We start from the raw sequence: 17,459 nt of genomic DNA on the forward strand, positions 1-17,459 counted from the left end.
TGGGTCCTGAAGACGACAAGAAATCTGGTGATCATTTATGAAAAAATGGTTGTGGGGCGACAACTTTTGAAAAAAGGGGCAGTGTTGTGGCGTTCGGCCGAGCTTGAAAAGCTGGTCAAAGGAAGATCAATCGATCAGACTAAAGAAGCGCGCCGGCTTCTGTTCTGTTTTGGGACGCGGAGCTGTTGACAGATATTTGAATATTTCCGCTAACGATTTTCTTGTATAAAACTATTAGATTAATGTTAGTGTTCTTCTTTATAAAAAAAGCTTTTTTCTTTCGCGTCATGAGAACGAGTGTCTTTGCGCGAGTAAATTGTGTGCTTGTGCCATCGAGTACAACAATACATTGCATACTTTAAAATTGTGTATTTGTATCCCATAATATTAAGCAAATCCAAAGAACCATACAAGTGTCATTACATGACTGCAACAACCTGCAATCCGAGCACCACTTTGACAAGTATAATAGTATTCACGAATAGAATCTCGTCCTTTTTGCTTTATCTATCGAAACAAAATGTAGTGATACTGACCTCCATGGTAACGAGATTTCATATGCGCCTTAATCAATGTAGGTTCTTCAACTGAGATGTTATAGTTTTCATAGTTCAAAGTTGCTGATGGGTGCTTCGATCTTGGATTAAACTTCTGCACCAAGAATATTTCTTCTTTCTAATGTTCTGGGTAGTATAAAATCGTATTGCGTATTTGATAAGGTCCAAGACTCAAGTTATATAGATCATCTATCGTAAGTTCAGAAAATCCAATGAGTTGATTATTTTCTTCGTTATTGAGTAATGTATACTTCAAAGAATGATGCTCTAAGTTAAGGAAGATTGAATTCCTGGACGATGATTTGCAAATTAGGAACATGGAGTCGAGATTTCAGAGTCTATGCTATGCCTTTATGTATGATATTACTCAGAATTAGTTTGTGAAATAAATTTAAGTGGGCAAAAGCCCTCCATAAATGAAAAATAGCTGTAAATAGATCGTTTATTCTCTAAACAATGAATCCATACGATACTGTATATCTTCAATATTACATGAACTTCAATCACGTGTTGTTAATTATGCAATATATCCTGATTGGAAATCATCACTTTCAATCCTTTATATCTCCGGAACCGCGCTTATGTTCATCTTAAAATTTCTCTGGGATTAATGTTCCTTTAGACACAGAGTGTCCCATTTTAAATGATCCAGCCAAATATCTCAAAAATTAAACCCAGTAGACAAAAATGTTTTAGATAAAAGTTGTATGATTTCAAAGGGGACATAAAATGGTGTCATTAATTTGATCTTAAATTGCTTGAAAGTCACGTAAAAATCACCTTCAATTTTTTTAATGGCTTGCCTATTTTTTATTGCATATTCTTGTAGCTTATCTTGAGACCTTTCCAAAACACTATATTTTTTTCTTTTTTTGTTAAGTATTTTTTTAGTTACAAGACTTGAAAATCATAATACCGCCGGCATTAGCGTTATTCAAGATGTACTACATGGAGGTTGCCACGGTCAGATGTACATCCCGTGTGCGTGTGTGTGTGTGTCGGGACTGATCCGGCCGATTAAAGCAAGATCGGAACTAATCTGGCCGATTAAAGCAAGATCGGAACTAATCCGGTCGATTAAAGCAAAATTGGTACTGATCCGGACGCAGACAGCCTGACACTGCTTATTTCCGCGTTTTGCGCATGCACCACCGATTTACACCAACTTCTCCTGTTTTTTCGTCGAATGGTTTGGTGACACACGGTGTGACACTCTACGCGTTTCCGAATGAGCTTACCGGAACGCACACCGAGTACTCACGGGTGTTTCCGAACGGCTAGTGTGCATTAGTGGCACACTAGTGTGTGTTTCCGAACGCAGTCTAAGATACCGTATCTTAATCCATCCAACCGGGATTGATCCATAATGACTGATGGCAAAGTTTGATCAGTAATTTGCGTAAATTTGCCTTAGCCGTCCCATATCAACCAGGATAATAAATCTATCGGCTCTTACTTTATTTTGTAACTTAATATACGCAAGACGCCGGATTATAATTTGAACGAAATTATTCATATTGTTCTGGTACTTGGAGAATGCCATAATAATTATCGACAAGCAACAGTATTGTACCGTAATCGATTTCTTCATAGTCGACATCTAAATCGTTGTACAATTTCCAGATTTGTATTGCGTCAACGGCAGCGTCAACGTTAAAAACAACAAGGACGTCGTATTTACGTACCAGAAAGGGATGATCCAACAGTACTTCCCGTATTAGGAATGATAGCTATTTATCTACGCGTATCAACGAAGCAAATCAAAAGAAAATTAGGTATTCCGAAATCAACAAGTCACAGGATCTTGACCACTCATAACTTCCATCCTTACCATGTCACTCTGACACAACAATTAACACTCAATGATTTTCAACAAAGACTAAAATTTCGTAGATGGACACAAATAATGTTCAATCGTGATCGAATGTTTTTCAGATTTGTTTTATTTAGTGACAAAGCAATTTTTTACAACACTTAACAATTAAATCGACATAATTCTCATTATTGGTCTGTTGAAAACCCACGTTGGTATAGAGAAGTTAATCATCAACATTGCTGAAGCCTCATTGTATGATGTGGCATATTAAACAAAAACCTTATCGGCCCTTATTTCTTTGACAAAAATGTTAATGGTAATAATTATTTACACTTTCTATAACAAAGATTGTCGGCATTGCTTGAAGATATCGATCTGGATACAAGACAACGTATGTTCTTTCAACAGGTGCGCCTGCGCACTGGAGTAGAAGAGTTAGAAACCATTTAAATCTCACATTTCCGAGTAGATGGATAGGACGCGGTAGACCAGTGTCATGGTGTCCTAGATCTCCAGACTTGTCAAGTCTAGATTTCTTTTTATGGGGATACTTGAAAAACGTGATATATTCAAAAACACCCACAACAAGAGAGAATATGTTGAAGCGTATAACTTTTGCCTGCTGTAGCATTCCAAGAAATACACTTTTATTGATAGTTGACAGTTTTGAACGTCGAGTCCAATTATGTGTGGATAATAATGTACAGATATTCGAACACTTATTAAGATCATAATTCTTTCACATAAAAACTAGATTCTGATATAAATCAGTTGGATCAGTCCCGATCTTGCTTTAATCGGCTGAATCAGTCCCGATACACGCACGCACGCACGCACGCACGCACGCACACACACACACGCGGGATGTACATCTGTCTGCGGCAACCTTCATGTGGTACATCTCGAATAACGCTAATGCCGGCGGTATTATAACTTTCAAGTCTTGTAACTCAAAAACTACTTAACAAAAAAAGAAAAACTCATAGTGTTTTGGAAAGGTCTCGAGATAAACTATAAGAATATGCAATAAAAGATAGGCAATACTATTTAAAAAATTGAAGGTGACCACGTGACCTTCAAGTAACTATTCAAGGTCAAATTAATGACACCAACTTATGTCCTCCTCGAAATCATACAACTTTTGTCTGAAACATTTTTGTTTACTGGGTTTAGTTTTCGAGACATTTGGCTGGATTATTTAAAATGGGACATCTCGTATAATACTATTTGGCACAAAAAGTTTTGAAATTCAAGGTTCAAGAAATGGGCCATTACTCTTTCTCAATATTTCTTAAGTGTTTTAATTTGTATAAAAATTCTGAAAAAATTTTTCAGATAATCAATACTTATTGTTTAAATCAATGTTGAATAACGTCGATTCTTCAAATCATTACATGCAGAAATCATTCTACTTGTTAACATGTAATGAATGATAAAAATAAAAGATGCAAAAGTAGAAATGCAATTAGTTAATTTGCTTTTCACATCATTGCATCACCGAATCAATATCGATTCGATCTTTAAACGAAATTTTTCAGAATATAAGATTATTTATTACATATGTAATATAATATAATCCAAAAATATTTAAAAAATGTATGAAACTTCTATTATACTCTTTGCATATGCAACTTTTGGTTCCTCAAAAATGTTGTAATTTCGATATAAGTTTTGAATCAATCTTAACGATGTCGAAACAACATTGTTTCAAGGAATTTTTTCTGACTAGGTCAGTACAGTGTTCACAGGTCATTACATGGGATCAAGAAGTTCGCAGAGGTTAAGCAACGTTTATCGGGGTCACAGCTTGGATGAGTGACCGCTTGGGAATTTTCGACAAAAATTCCTAAAATTTTATTGCGAAAAATGTTTTAAGCAGTAGTACTAAATGCACCCAATTAATTAAATACACATGAGAAATGCATAAAATATACGTCCCTTTCGTCTAGCGTGCACACGTTTATTAGGCATCTTGTAGACGTATATTAGAGATCCAAAAGATAATATTTCAATGTCTATTTAGATGCGTCTATAGACTTACTTCAAACGGTCAAATAGATGTCTATTAGACGTCTATCCAATTTTGTATTTCTCCCTAAATTGCCACACGTAACGCGTTGACGCGTCCCGTGTGTATTGAGCCATACTTCTTAATCTGAGAACTTGAATCAATTTCTAGCATCGTAAACCTTGGCCTTTTCATTAAATTATAATAAAGTATAACAATAACAAACTTTATAATAACATCTTTATATTATATTTTAATAATATTCATTTACATTCAACATTTGTTTATTTCAATCACGAAAATTAACACATCAATGACTTTTGAGCATACTTAATTTTAAAATAATATTCGAAGCTCTAAGGTTTACATTCATCTATTGATTATCATAGTATTGAGAGTAAACTCTTAAATATTAACAATTAACACTTAAATTTAAGTGTAAACATACAATCAAATTGAGAAACAAATACAATCTTTTAAGATATACAGTCAATTTTAAGTATAAACACTCAATCATTGAGTGTACACATCCACTGTTTAAGTATAAAGACTTAACCTGCAGTGTAACACTCAAAATATGAGCATATACACTCAATTTTTAATATAAACACTGAATCTTTGGATGTATACACACATTGTTTGAGTGTAAACACTTAACTTGCAGTGTAAACACTTAAATTTGAAAGTAAACACTCAAAATTGGATGTTAACACTTAAATTTGAGTGTAAATACTCAAATTTTGAGTGTTTTTTTCTATTAGAAAAGATAATATATATTATATTATTAGCCAATTGGAAAACATTCAATATGTATAGCAAATTACGTTTTTTTGATACAAATACACACTATAGTTTCTCAAACTTTTTCTGTTAATAACTTTTTAATAAAAACGAAGCAATAAAACTTTTGTTGAGTGCCATAACAACATTAAACAACAAGCTTAAAATCATTAAATTGGGGTGACTTCTCCCATCAATATATTTACCATCATATTTGCATTTTATATTATGGGGATTTATTTATTTTATATATGTATTTTATTACAATCTATATAAATACATAAAAGTACATATTTTATTTTTATAACATTAAAATATTACACAACTTTTGAGAAAAAATTACCTCTTCTAGCACAATAACAAAATAATTGATGTTTTCTATTTCTTATCTTAAATTATCCCTCGCTGTTTAAAATAATACTCTTGTTCTTTTGCCGATCGTTTGTAAAATTTATCTCTTGGATCTACTTTAGGCAACACTGGACACTGTAAGTTAAATTGAGAAATTTTTTATATGTGTTATTTTTATTAAATGCAGAATGATTAACAACAGATGGAAAAAAATTGAAGGAAATGTTAGATTCTAAATGATAAAATGAAAGTGAAAATCAAGAATAATAAAACTGCAATTAAGTTTCATTTTTTAATAATAAATATTTATGTGCTTTAGAAATTTTTTATGTGAATACTTCAATATTTAGAAGTATAAATAAAAACTAATAAAATTTCAGTAGAAGCTTTGTTTTTTAATGTCTAAATATATTAATGTGCTTTAGATATTTTTTATCCTTGGAGTTTGCCTCCAACGAGCACGTCCCCATTAGAATTGGACAAAAGCCGGGTCGGCATTAAGTAATTCGAAGGGAGTGGAAAAATAAAATACCGTAAAACAAAAACTGTCCTGGTTCTCCAAATTGGGGCTTGAGGAATTAAAACGGTTCTCTAATACTTGTAAAATAAACCAATTACCAAGAAACCTAAACCAATTACCAAAAACTTAAACAAAGCCTCGGAACAGTGGATAAATTAATTAAACAATGAAAAAAACAAAGAAAATAGTTAACAAATCTGACTACGTGGAACGTACAAAGAATTAGTAAACACATCGACCTTATTGCAGAAAAAAAACAATTAAATCTAGACATTACATCGTTAACAGAAACTAAGAAAAAGGGCATTGGTACAAGCAGCATGAGAGATCCATATATTAATGGGAGTCTCCAAAGAGAAAAGTGACTAGAGGAGTGTCACTACTAATAAAGAGGAAGTTAAAAAATAAGATCGATAACTGCAAAGCAATTGACAAAAATATTCTAAAAGTTAACTTAAAAATACGTGGATACAGCATTACAGTAATAGCGGTATATGCTCCGTCAGACAACAAAGAAATTGCTAAAAAAATAAGTTTCTTGACGAACTAGAGGAAACCCTAAGAAACGTCAGCAATAACAGAGAATGGTACTAGGGGATTCCAACTCCAGGACAAAAAAAATCACAAAAAACACCCTCTCCACTGTTGAGGAGGTACGCCTTGGGCGGAATCAGCGGTAGGGTAGTTGCCCGGCTGATTCGTCTTGGAGCTTGGGATGCGGGAGTGCGTACCTAGGGCCCTCTTCCACGGGGATCCGACGCACATCCGGCATCCCGGTTCGGGCGGCTGGGGCTCGACTTCAGTCGAGTTTTGGCTGCTAACTCCGGAAGAGGGTCCCTGATCTCGGGCGGGAACCCGTTTGGGCTAGGACGGATCGCGGTGCATGCTAGTTCGATCCCGTGATCCGTCCCGAGGCCAGACGCCGGAAAAAGTTGGGTTTTCGTGAGTATGCCGGCCACGTCTAACAAGGGGAGCACCAGACATTGTCCCCTCCGATTTCGTTGAACTTTATATATGTTATAAACCTATCCTCCCACTAATTCATCTTAAGTAATAGGACCCGTCTCTCAAACATTCACAAGAAAAACGCGTTTAAAGATTTACGTGTGCGTAATGTACCGTGTAGTAAGAACAGATTGATACCTAAGCAGCATAGCCTAGTCGCTAAGGCGCCTGACTACAATGCTGCATATTACTGGTTCGAATCTTACTTTTTCCATTTTTTTTTAATTTTCTTGTAACGTACTATTGTGTGTGGTATATGTTTTTAAATATTTAGCCTATAAAACAACTGTTTTAATTATAAAATTAATTATATTTCAGAATTATAAAATTCATCTATTTATTAATGTTTTTAAGGTTTTGTGAATAAAATTTATGTAATTTCAGAATGAGTTAATAAAATATTTTATAATACATAATGAAAGGAAAGTAAGGAAGAAAATAAAATATTTTATAATACGTAATGACAAGAAAAGAAAATAAGAGAAGAAAGTCAAAACCGTTTAAACAACCTTATAGTGTTACAAAGAAAACAAGTTCTCAGGTAGCGCGCGTATAACTACACAGACATCCTTGCCAAAAGGGATTGTTTGTGTAGCCGAAATTCGTTGCGACAAGAAGAAAAATCGTGGCAAAAATAATTTGAAATTTATTTAATTGAATAAAAAATAAATTTCAACATATAATTAATAATATTTTATTAACACATTCTAAAATTATATAATAAAACTGTATTATTTTTTATTCACAAAACCTTAAAAACATTAATAAATAGATGAATTTCATAATTTCTGAAATATAATTAATTGTATAATTAAAACAGTTATTTTATAGGCTAAATATTTAAAAACATACACCACACACAATAGTACGTTACAAGGAAATTAAAAAAAAAAAAATGGAAAAAGTAAGATTTGAACCAGTAATATGCAGCATTGTAGTCAGGCGCCTTACCGACTAGGCTACGCTGCTTAGATGTCAATCTGTTCTTACTACACGGTACATTACGCACAAATAAATCTTTAAACGCGTTTTTCTTGCGAATGCTTGAGAGGCGGGTCCTATTACTTTAAGATGAATTAGTGGGAAGATAGGTTTATAACATGTATAAAGTTCAACAAAATTGGAAGGGACAATGTCTGGTGCTCCCCTTATAAGTCAGAGAGTCTCACATATCTCGCGTTCTGTCCCCACAGGACCGGGGACCCATAAAGGCGTTTCCCAACTATAAAAAAAAGGGGGAACGAAAGAAGACTTCCAGAGCGTTAGCCGTGCAATAAGCCGTGCGCAGAACGCCGGGCGACTGTGCCACGGCACGTCTTACGTTCGCGCGTAGGGCGGAGTAATACAGCGCTCTTATGCCCAAGAGCGGCATACGTACCTCTCTTCTATTCGGATTGATTCATTCTTTGTCCGCAACTCATTAAGTCCGGTCGTCATCATCCGACAGCATTTTAATACGCGTGTTAACTTTTTTTTGTCAATCAAGTTTATTCAAATCTTATACAATAAGTTTCAAATTCAGCAACATGTATTTCTTTTTGTTTTTGTTAAGCTCTTTTTGTTTTTGTTAAGCTCTTTTGATAAGCTCTCCGCAATATTCAGCCGGTCCGAGCATCAATTTTATTGTTAATTTTAATATCGAGAATAAAATATTAATCTCAGTGAACCACCGAGAAAAATGTGGCCCGATCACCGATGACGCCGACCAGCGGAGGCTGACCTATCCTCCACGCTGCGAGGCTTCCTTCTTTCTATCTATCTGATACGACCGTAACAATAATTGCTAGACGTGACAATACATACACACACACGCACGCACGCACGCACGCACGCACGCACGCACGCACGCACACACACACACACATATGTTAATGTATATATCTATATTAATACAATAGAGTTGTATTAATGAAAAGAGTAATAGCTCATAATGGATATTTGTAGAATCGCATACAAGAAACATAACAAAAATATCTGGTTATGAATAATGACAAATAGTGGGTCGCTGAATACAAAGAAAAGAAATTTACTTGATAATACAAATGCTTCATTTTAAGCGCCGCGAGGTGATGGGCCGTCGATTATTATCAAATACCCGGAGGAAGTCTTTTTTACCTCAAAATTGGTCTTAATATTTTTACTAACGCGGGGTAACTGACTGGACAGCGGCTAATGAACAATGTCTTTCCTTACTATTACTGACAAGGGTACGCGTAGGTGCTCAAGTCGGGACAAAATCTACGGGTTTGCGCATTGGTTGTCTCCGGGAAGTTATAATTTTCCGAGGTGCCGCCGTAACTTTTTGACACGGCAGTTGTTCAATTTTGGTGTAGCTTTTTTGGCTAATTCGTTAATCTAAACCGTAAAAACTTTATTAATTATTATATTCAATAAACTTAAAATTAATACAAAAAACATAGAAATTTATTTTATATTCTTTGATTTAAGATTATGTGCATTATTTATTTTTATCTTATTTTTTATATTATTTATTTTTACCTTACAAACCTTTATTATACAATATCGAGTGGACAGCCAAAATAATTACAGATAATTGAATTATCATAAATATCACAAATTATCACAAAAAATCACACTCTTGCAACTGTAGTTAACTTTTATAGTTTAATCATTTTTACCTCTTCAATGATCACACAATTTTTTTAATTCATTTTCGCTTAAATGTATGAGCCCACGTAAGGTAAAAACAAGAATAACCAGTAACTTTTCAAATTTTTGTCTGTCGCTTCTTTCTTCTCGCACACATTATTACCATGAACTACCAAGAGACGAGGTGAACCACTCACATAAAGATGTAAGATTGGATACTCAAGATCTGAGATTGGAAATTTGAGATTGGAAACGAGATCTGAGATTTGAGAAACAACTATAAAATCGAGCCTATATTATTAGCAGGCAAAAATCAATGGAATGATGTGCGAATCCTTTGAGGGATAACATGTAGATCAGATCATCATTTATTAAGAGCTCAAGTAGTACTACTTCTCAAAAAGATGAAAAGAGATAACAGAACAGAGACGAAAACACAAGGGAATTAGAAACCATTGAATCTCTCCAATATAACTTTGGCAGCTTCCAGAATGATAATACTACATACTAATACTAGATACTTGTACCAGCAGTGGTAAGATAATAAATTAATAAACATCGAAGGATTAACGTTGGCGGATATATATGTATAATAACGTTATAAAAAGTCTAAAAGATGCAACAATAGAGGCAATCGGAATAAGAAAAAGAGGTGTCAACAATAAGATAGTCTACAATAGAAATAGCAAAATTGGTTAGAAAGAAGAAAAAGAAAATATCTGAAATGGTTAAGTACAAAAAAAACAGGAAGATCTAGAAGAATATAAGAAGGCAAAGAAAGAGCTAAGAAAAGTGATCGACAGAGAGGTAAAAATGTGAGAAAAACAATACCTAGAGATAAATACATACCTATATCGGAAAGAAGAAGTGTTTGGAACTATAAGACTTTATCAAAAATGTAAACAATCCAGGAAAAGATAAAATTCAAATTCCAATAATTAAACCAAAAGGTTCAAAAGAATATTATAAGAAACTACTCTAAGAGACAAAGCAAGAGTTATCGAGGAATCTCCTGCAAAGTGGATAAAAGTACAAGGGGAAGAAATAAGAATGTAAGTAGAAATGGTAGAAAAAAACTATCATATGCCTCAAGAATAACAAAACTAGTGCCCTGGAAGGAGTGTATGCAAAAATGCTAAAATTCGGGACAAGAAAACTCTGTATTACTAAAATGAATGCTTAAACAGACATCCTGTTCCAGAACAATGGAAAGTCGCATATATATCGTCAGTATACAAAAAAAGAAACAAACAAGACTGTAACAAGGGCGTCTCAATTACTAGCACAATGAGTAGGTTATACAACAGAGTATTAACAGACCTAATAAAGAGGGATTTTAAGCAGAATCAGGAAGAAGAACAAAGTGGCTTTAGAGCGGAGAAGTGACGCACAAATAATATATTTTACCTCAAGCAGGTTATAAAGGAAAGAAGCGTCAGAAACGCATATTACGTAGATTTACAAAAAGCGTACAACACAATATGCAAGCTATGGAAAGTACTAGAACAATCCAGGATCAACCATACATATATATACAGGCACTGAAAAAGTTATAGAAAGGATCCAAATCAAGAGTAAAAATAAAAAAATATCTTACGGAAGAGTTTTGTCATTAAAGGATTGAGACAGGAATGCTGCATACCACCGACACTCTTTAAAATATATGTAGCGGGCGCACTGAGAACCTGAAAAAGGAAGGTATACAGCATGGATACTGAATTAAATAACAAGTACTTGTATACACTTCAATTTGCGGATGACCAAGTAATCATAGCGAGCGATAAGGGAGGGTTCCGATAGCGCACATCCCGATAACCCACCAACCAATCATCTTAACTTATCTAACCCAACCTACGGAAAATCTCTAGGCATCTACCATTGTGAGTGATTTGTGTGCTATTGGGATCCGCCAGAGTAATAAAAACGATATGACGTATATGATGAGAAAACTGATAAAGAAATACAACAAATGGTTAGTTAATATCGAAAAAACACGATACTTGTGAATAGGAAATGAAAACACTAAATTAGATTTTGAAAATAGACAAAAAATATCATCATGTCAAGAGTATGTATATCTAGGTGTTATATTCAATGACATTGATACCGATGAAAAAAAAATAAAAAATAGAATTATAAAGACAAAAAAAAGTAATCGAATATTTTAACGGGATATTTTGGAATAAAAACATAGCAAAAAAAAAGAAAATTCAACATCTATGAGACTATGGTGAAGAGTATTCTATTGTATGGATCTGAGACATAGAGAATTACGGAAAAGTATTAGATGAAAATACGCTAGAAACAATGAAAACAAACGCAATGAGAAAATCCCTAGGCATATCGAGAAGATATTAAGAAAAAAACAAAATAATTAAACAAGAAATAGGAATTGAAGAAGACAAAAAGAAGGATGTCAAGAGGAAACCGTTAATATGGTACAATCACGTAAGACACATGGAAACGAAATTATCAAAACAAATCTTGGAATGGTAGCCGATGGAGCAACGAAAGAGAAGAAAACCTCGAATGGAATGGCAGAAAATGATACGCAAATCTATAAGAAAGGAAGATAGATCTAAAGCTGGAAGATTGTGAGGACAAAAAGGCATAGAGTTTAAGTATTGAACAACGTAGAAAAAAAACGTTTTGAACCGACTTACATATAAAAATATATTTTTTTATATAATTATTTAAACATTTATAATTATAAAACGTGGCCTTATGTCCGTTTCTACCAATGTAAAGGAGAAGAGGGTATTATGGCTACTGTCGACAATATGATTACCCTTATTATTTCTGTTATATGATGACGTATTCTAACGATAGCTTATGGAGTTATTCGTTTAGTAGCCGTATTTTAATGACTGACAATTGTTATAAGACATTTTTACTTTTGAGCACTTCTAAACTTTTAGAACGTACACTTTTAACCTTTAATAATATACACTTCTTCATTATTCTTAAACTTGAGTGTATTATCACACGAAAGTACATATATTCGAGTGTTTTTTTGTTATTTATTCGGCCGTATACATTTCCAGTTATATAAAGTTAAAACAATAAAATGGAATTCTGCTAATATGATTTTTTAAGCAAAATTTTTATATCGAAATATTTCTTTGATAAATCGATTGTCATTCTAAACAGCGGTGTTTAGAAACATTAAAGACATCATTTTATGCTTGTTGTTTAATGTAAAACAGGGATAAAATGATATTTTTAATAAAAGCGACCACATTCATAAATCCTGATATTAGTAGAGAGAAATGATACGCTAAGGCACTAAGAATTCTTGCGTGCTATTTTTAAATAAAAAGCTATTTTAATAAAATAATATTGTCTAAATCATTTTAATTTGTAAGATTGTTAGAAAACTATTTTTTTTCTTGACGGTTGTTTATTAACTGCCAAAAAAGCATAGCTTACGGACAATTTTACAAATTTGATAACGTGATTTATAGTGTTGTCGTCAAAATATCTATTTAAAAATGATACACAAGAGATGTCAGCGTCTCAGCGTGTCACGTCACATTAAAATACGATTTAATTATAATTTATGAAATCCTGTAATTTTTGATTGAATTGGATTTAACAAGTAAGTCCTGGCGTCATCGCTAGGCCACGCCGCGGGGAATTTTCTCGTGAGTCGAGTGCGGCCACAGGCGTTATATCTAGGTGCCACCGCGGCCGACACCCCAGCTCATACTTCAGTAAGCCTTTAGGATTTGCTTGTTGTAAACTCGAGACAAATACTTGCTTTCGTTCTTTTCAAACGTGACGTGTGTGTGTAACATTGGTCTATACAAAACTTTATATTTTTATATGTAAATAACAATTTGTATTGTTATTTAATCTTGTGCATAAATTAAATGTTTAATTCAAATTTAATGTTTTATAATATTTTTGGTGCAGAAATTCCGATCTATTTGGATTACTTATTTTAATCGGTTTTAATCACACATTTTCAACAGGGTGGTGACAATTCAGCAGAAAGAAAAATTAACTTATTTATTTTTTTATTTATTTTTTATATATTTGAAATAAATAAGAGTACAAAACATACACTACTCAAAAAAAAAAAATAGGGAACACTTTCCAGACACCAGAAATTAGGCTATTTTCAAATGACTGTAACTCGGTGAAAAATCATCGTAGGTAAAAAATAAAAAAAGCATTTTGAAGCTTGAAGATCGAGCTTTAACGTTCTACTAGCAGAATTTCAAAATTATTTTAACTTCCTTGTCTTACGCAGTAAAAAACCACACCTTGTTTTGTTCATTAAAATTTTGTATTTTTGACACTTTGCAGATCGACCAACAAATTTTTTTCGAAAAATTCAAGTAAAATTTCATAAATTACAACATTTTACCTACAAAATGCTTTCTTAAAAATTTCTCTACGATTTTTTTTGACCGAGTTACGCAACTTTGAAGCTAAACCTGCATTTTTTACAAATGATATCCGTACTCCGTGAAAAATCATCGTAGACAAAAAATCAAAAAACCATTTTAAAGCTCGAAGTTTCAGCTTTAACATGCTATTAATGGTTTTCAAAAATTTTCTCAATTTCGTAGTACTATGCCCCAAAAAAGATACACTGTTTTTTCCTTAAAATAACGTATTTTTAACAGCCTGTAGCTCAATAAAAAAATTTTTCTCGACAAATCCAATGCAAGTGCCATAAAGTATGACATTTTCTCTACAAAATGCTTTTTTTAAAGTTTTTTCTACGATTTTTTTTGACCGAGTTACAAGACTTTGAAGATATACATTTTTTACAGTACATTTTTCCGAAAAATGACGTCTACCGCCGACATTAGCATTACCCAATGTGCACCACGTGGAGGTTGTCGGTCGGATTTTTGCACATCGTGTGTGTGTGGGTGTGTGTGTGTGTGTGTGTGTGTGTGTGTGTGTGTGAATGTGTGTGTGTGAGTGAGTGAGTGAGTGTGTGTGTGTGTGTGTGTGTGTGTGTGTGTGAGTATGTATCACAGCAGAGATAAAGACCCCGCAGTTCGTCACTTCTTCAGTATTTAATGACTCCAAACCCTCTCTGCTGTGTGTGTGTGTGTGTGTGTGTGTGTGTATGCGGGCGCGCGCATGAGTGTTCAATAGTGTGTATTTCCTCCTCTCTGATCAATTACTGCTTGCAAGCGTTCTCGCATATTTATACATCTTGCAAAACGATCTTGCGGAATGTTGTGCCAAATTTCCGTTAAAATTTCTCCCAATTCTTCTAAATTTCGCGGCTGTTCCTCGCGACGCCTTAATCGTCGTTCCATTTCATCCCAAATGTGCTCGATTGGATTTAAGTCCGGACTATTGGCGGGATGATTTAACAGTCTAATTGCGTGTCGTTGAAATAAACGTCGCGTTATATTCGCCGTATGAGGTCGAGCAGTGTCCTGCATAAAAATAAAGTTCCGACAGGTTCGATTTAATAGCAAAACGTGTGGTCGTAGAATATCGTTGATATAACGAACACCCGTCATTGCCGGAGGTGGCAGGATCACTAGATCACTTCGTCTTGTAAGTGATATACACCCCCACACCATCACGGAACCGCCGTTGTAGGATCGTATTGGCATAACGCAACGTCGATCATAGCGTTCATTTCGTCGACGCCAAGTACGTATACGAGCATCATTGCCATAAAGGCAAAAACGTGATTCGTCGGAGAAATATACATTTTTCCAATCCCTAGCGGTCCAATTTATGTGATCGCGCGCAAATTGATAACGTACTTGGCGATGTACGAGTGTGAGTCTTGGTACTTGTGCACGAACATGAGAACGAAGACCGGCTTCTCTCAAACGGTTGCGAATTGTTTGTTCGCACACGTGGCGCAAATGAATGTCATCGCGAATGTTTCTTGCGGTAATTATTCGTCTTTCTAATGCATAACGAACAATGGCTCGATCTTGTCTATTTGTCGTTAATCGAGAACGACCACTACCTTCACGTCTCGTGGAATTTCCCGTGTCTTGATATCGTAACCAAGCTCTACTCACTACGGACACGGATGCACCAATATCTTGCGCCACATCACGCATACTAAAACCTTGTTGCAAAAACGCAATTATGCGTGCAACTTCTACGGCCGATAAATGTCTACGCGGCATTTTGAAAATTCCGTGTCGCTTATCACACTGCGAGAATCGCCGGCGTACTAAACAAAATTTTATTGTATTGAGCATGCAATGTTTACATATGGTCATCTTTGTCTAAAAAGAGATTTTTTTTAGACTAAGATGACTATATGTTTACAGTCATTTGCGCCATGTGTGCGAACAAACAATTCGCAACCGTTTGAGAGAAGCCGGTCTTCGTTCTCATGTTCGTGCACAAGTACCAAGACTCACACTTGTACATCGCCAAGTACGTTATCAATTTGCGCGCGATCACATAAATTGGACCGCTAGGGATTGGAGAAATGTATATTTCTCCGACGAATCACGTTTTTGCCTTTATGGCAATGATGCTCGTATACGTACTTGGCGTCGACGAAATGAACGCTATGATCGACGTTGCGTTATGCCAATATGATCCTACAATGGCGGTTCCGTGATGGTGTGGGGGTGTATATCACTTACAAGACGAAGTGATCTAGTGATCCTGCCACCTCCGGCAATGACGGATGTTCGTTATATCAACGATATTCTACGACCACACGTTTTGCTATTAAATCGAACCTGTCGGAACTTTATTTTTATGCAGGACACTGCTCGACCTCATACGGCGAATATAATAATAATAATAATGAAGACTGAGGGGGCGGTCCTCGTTTTCGAAGATCCGCCTACGGCACGCAGACTGTTGTCCATTGTGCCACTGCGGAGAATATAACGCGACGTTTATTTCAACGACACGCAATTAGACTGTTAAATTATCCCGCCAATAGCCCGGACTTAAATCCAATCGAGCACATTTGGGATGAAATGGAACGACGATTAAGGCGTCGCGAGGAACAGCCGCGAAATTTAGAAGAATTGGGAGAAATTTTAACGGAAATTTGGCACAACATTCCGCAAGATCGTATTGCAAGATGTATAAATATGCGAGAACGCTTGCAAGCAGTAATTGATCAGAGAGGAGGAAATACACACTATTGAACACTCATGCGCGCGCACGCATACACACACACACACACACACACACACACACACACACACACACAGCAGAGAGGGTTTGGAGTCATTAAATACTGCAGAAGTGACGAACTGCGGGGTCCTTATCTCTGCTGTGATACATACACTCACACACACACACACACACACACACACACACACACACACACACACACACACACACACACACACACGATGTGCAAAAATCCGACCGACAACCTCCACGTGGTGCACATTGGGTAATGCTAATGTCGGCGGTAGACGTCATTTTTCGGAAAAATGTACTGTAAAAAATGTATATCTTCAAAGTCTTGTAACTCGGTCAAAAAAAATTGTAGAAAAAACTTTAAAAAAAGCATTTTGTAGAAAAAATGTCATACTTTATGGCACTTGCATTGGATTTGTCGAGAAAAATTTTTTTATTGAGCTACAGGCTGTTAAAAATACGTTATTTTAAGGAAAAAACAGTGTATCTTTGTTGGGCATAGTACTAAGAAATTGAGAAAATTTTTGAAAACCATTAATAGCATGTTAAAGCTGAAACTTCGAGCTTTAAAATGGTTTTTTGATTTTTTGTCTACGATGATTTTTCACGGAGTACGGATATCATACATTTGTAAAAAATGCAGGTTTAGTTTCAAAGTTGCGTAACTCGGTCAAAAAAAATCGTAGAGAAATTTTT

General features: G+C 34.9%; 1 protein-coding gene across 7 annotated transcripts in view; it reads right to left on the reverse strand.

Moving 5' to 3' along the window:
- Positions 1–5,325: 5,325 nt before the first annotated feature.
- The window catches only part of LOC105198614 (metalloendopeptidase OMA1, mitochondrial), a 199,584-nt gene continuing 187,450 nt past the window's right edge, over positions 5,326–17,459 (reverse strand). For 6 of the 7 annotated variants that reach the window (XM_026139378.2, XM_039451796.1, XM_026139380.2 and 3 more), the window contains 2 exons: positions 11,245–11,332; positions 5,492–5,647 (listed from right to left, as the gene is read on the reverse strand). In XM_026139378.2, coding sequence (XP_025995163.1) covers positions 5,631–5,647; positions 11,245–11,332 — 105 coding nt within the window. In that variant the 3' untranslated portion in view covers positions 5,492–5,630. Of the gene's footprint in view, positions 5,648–11,244; positions 11,333–17,459 lie in introns of all 7 variants that reach the window. The other variant, XM_039451793.1, reaches the window with a different exon arrangement.

This window comes from Solenopsis invicta, chromosome 7 (assembly GCF_016802725.1).
Source record: "Solenopsis invicta isolate M01_SB chromosome 7, UNIL_Sinv_3.0, whole genome shotgun sequence".
In the NCBI taxonomy this organism is placed as follows: Eukaryota; Metazoa; Arthropoda; class Insecta; order Hymenoptera; family Formicidae; genus Solenopsis; species Solenopsis invicta.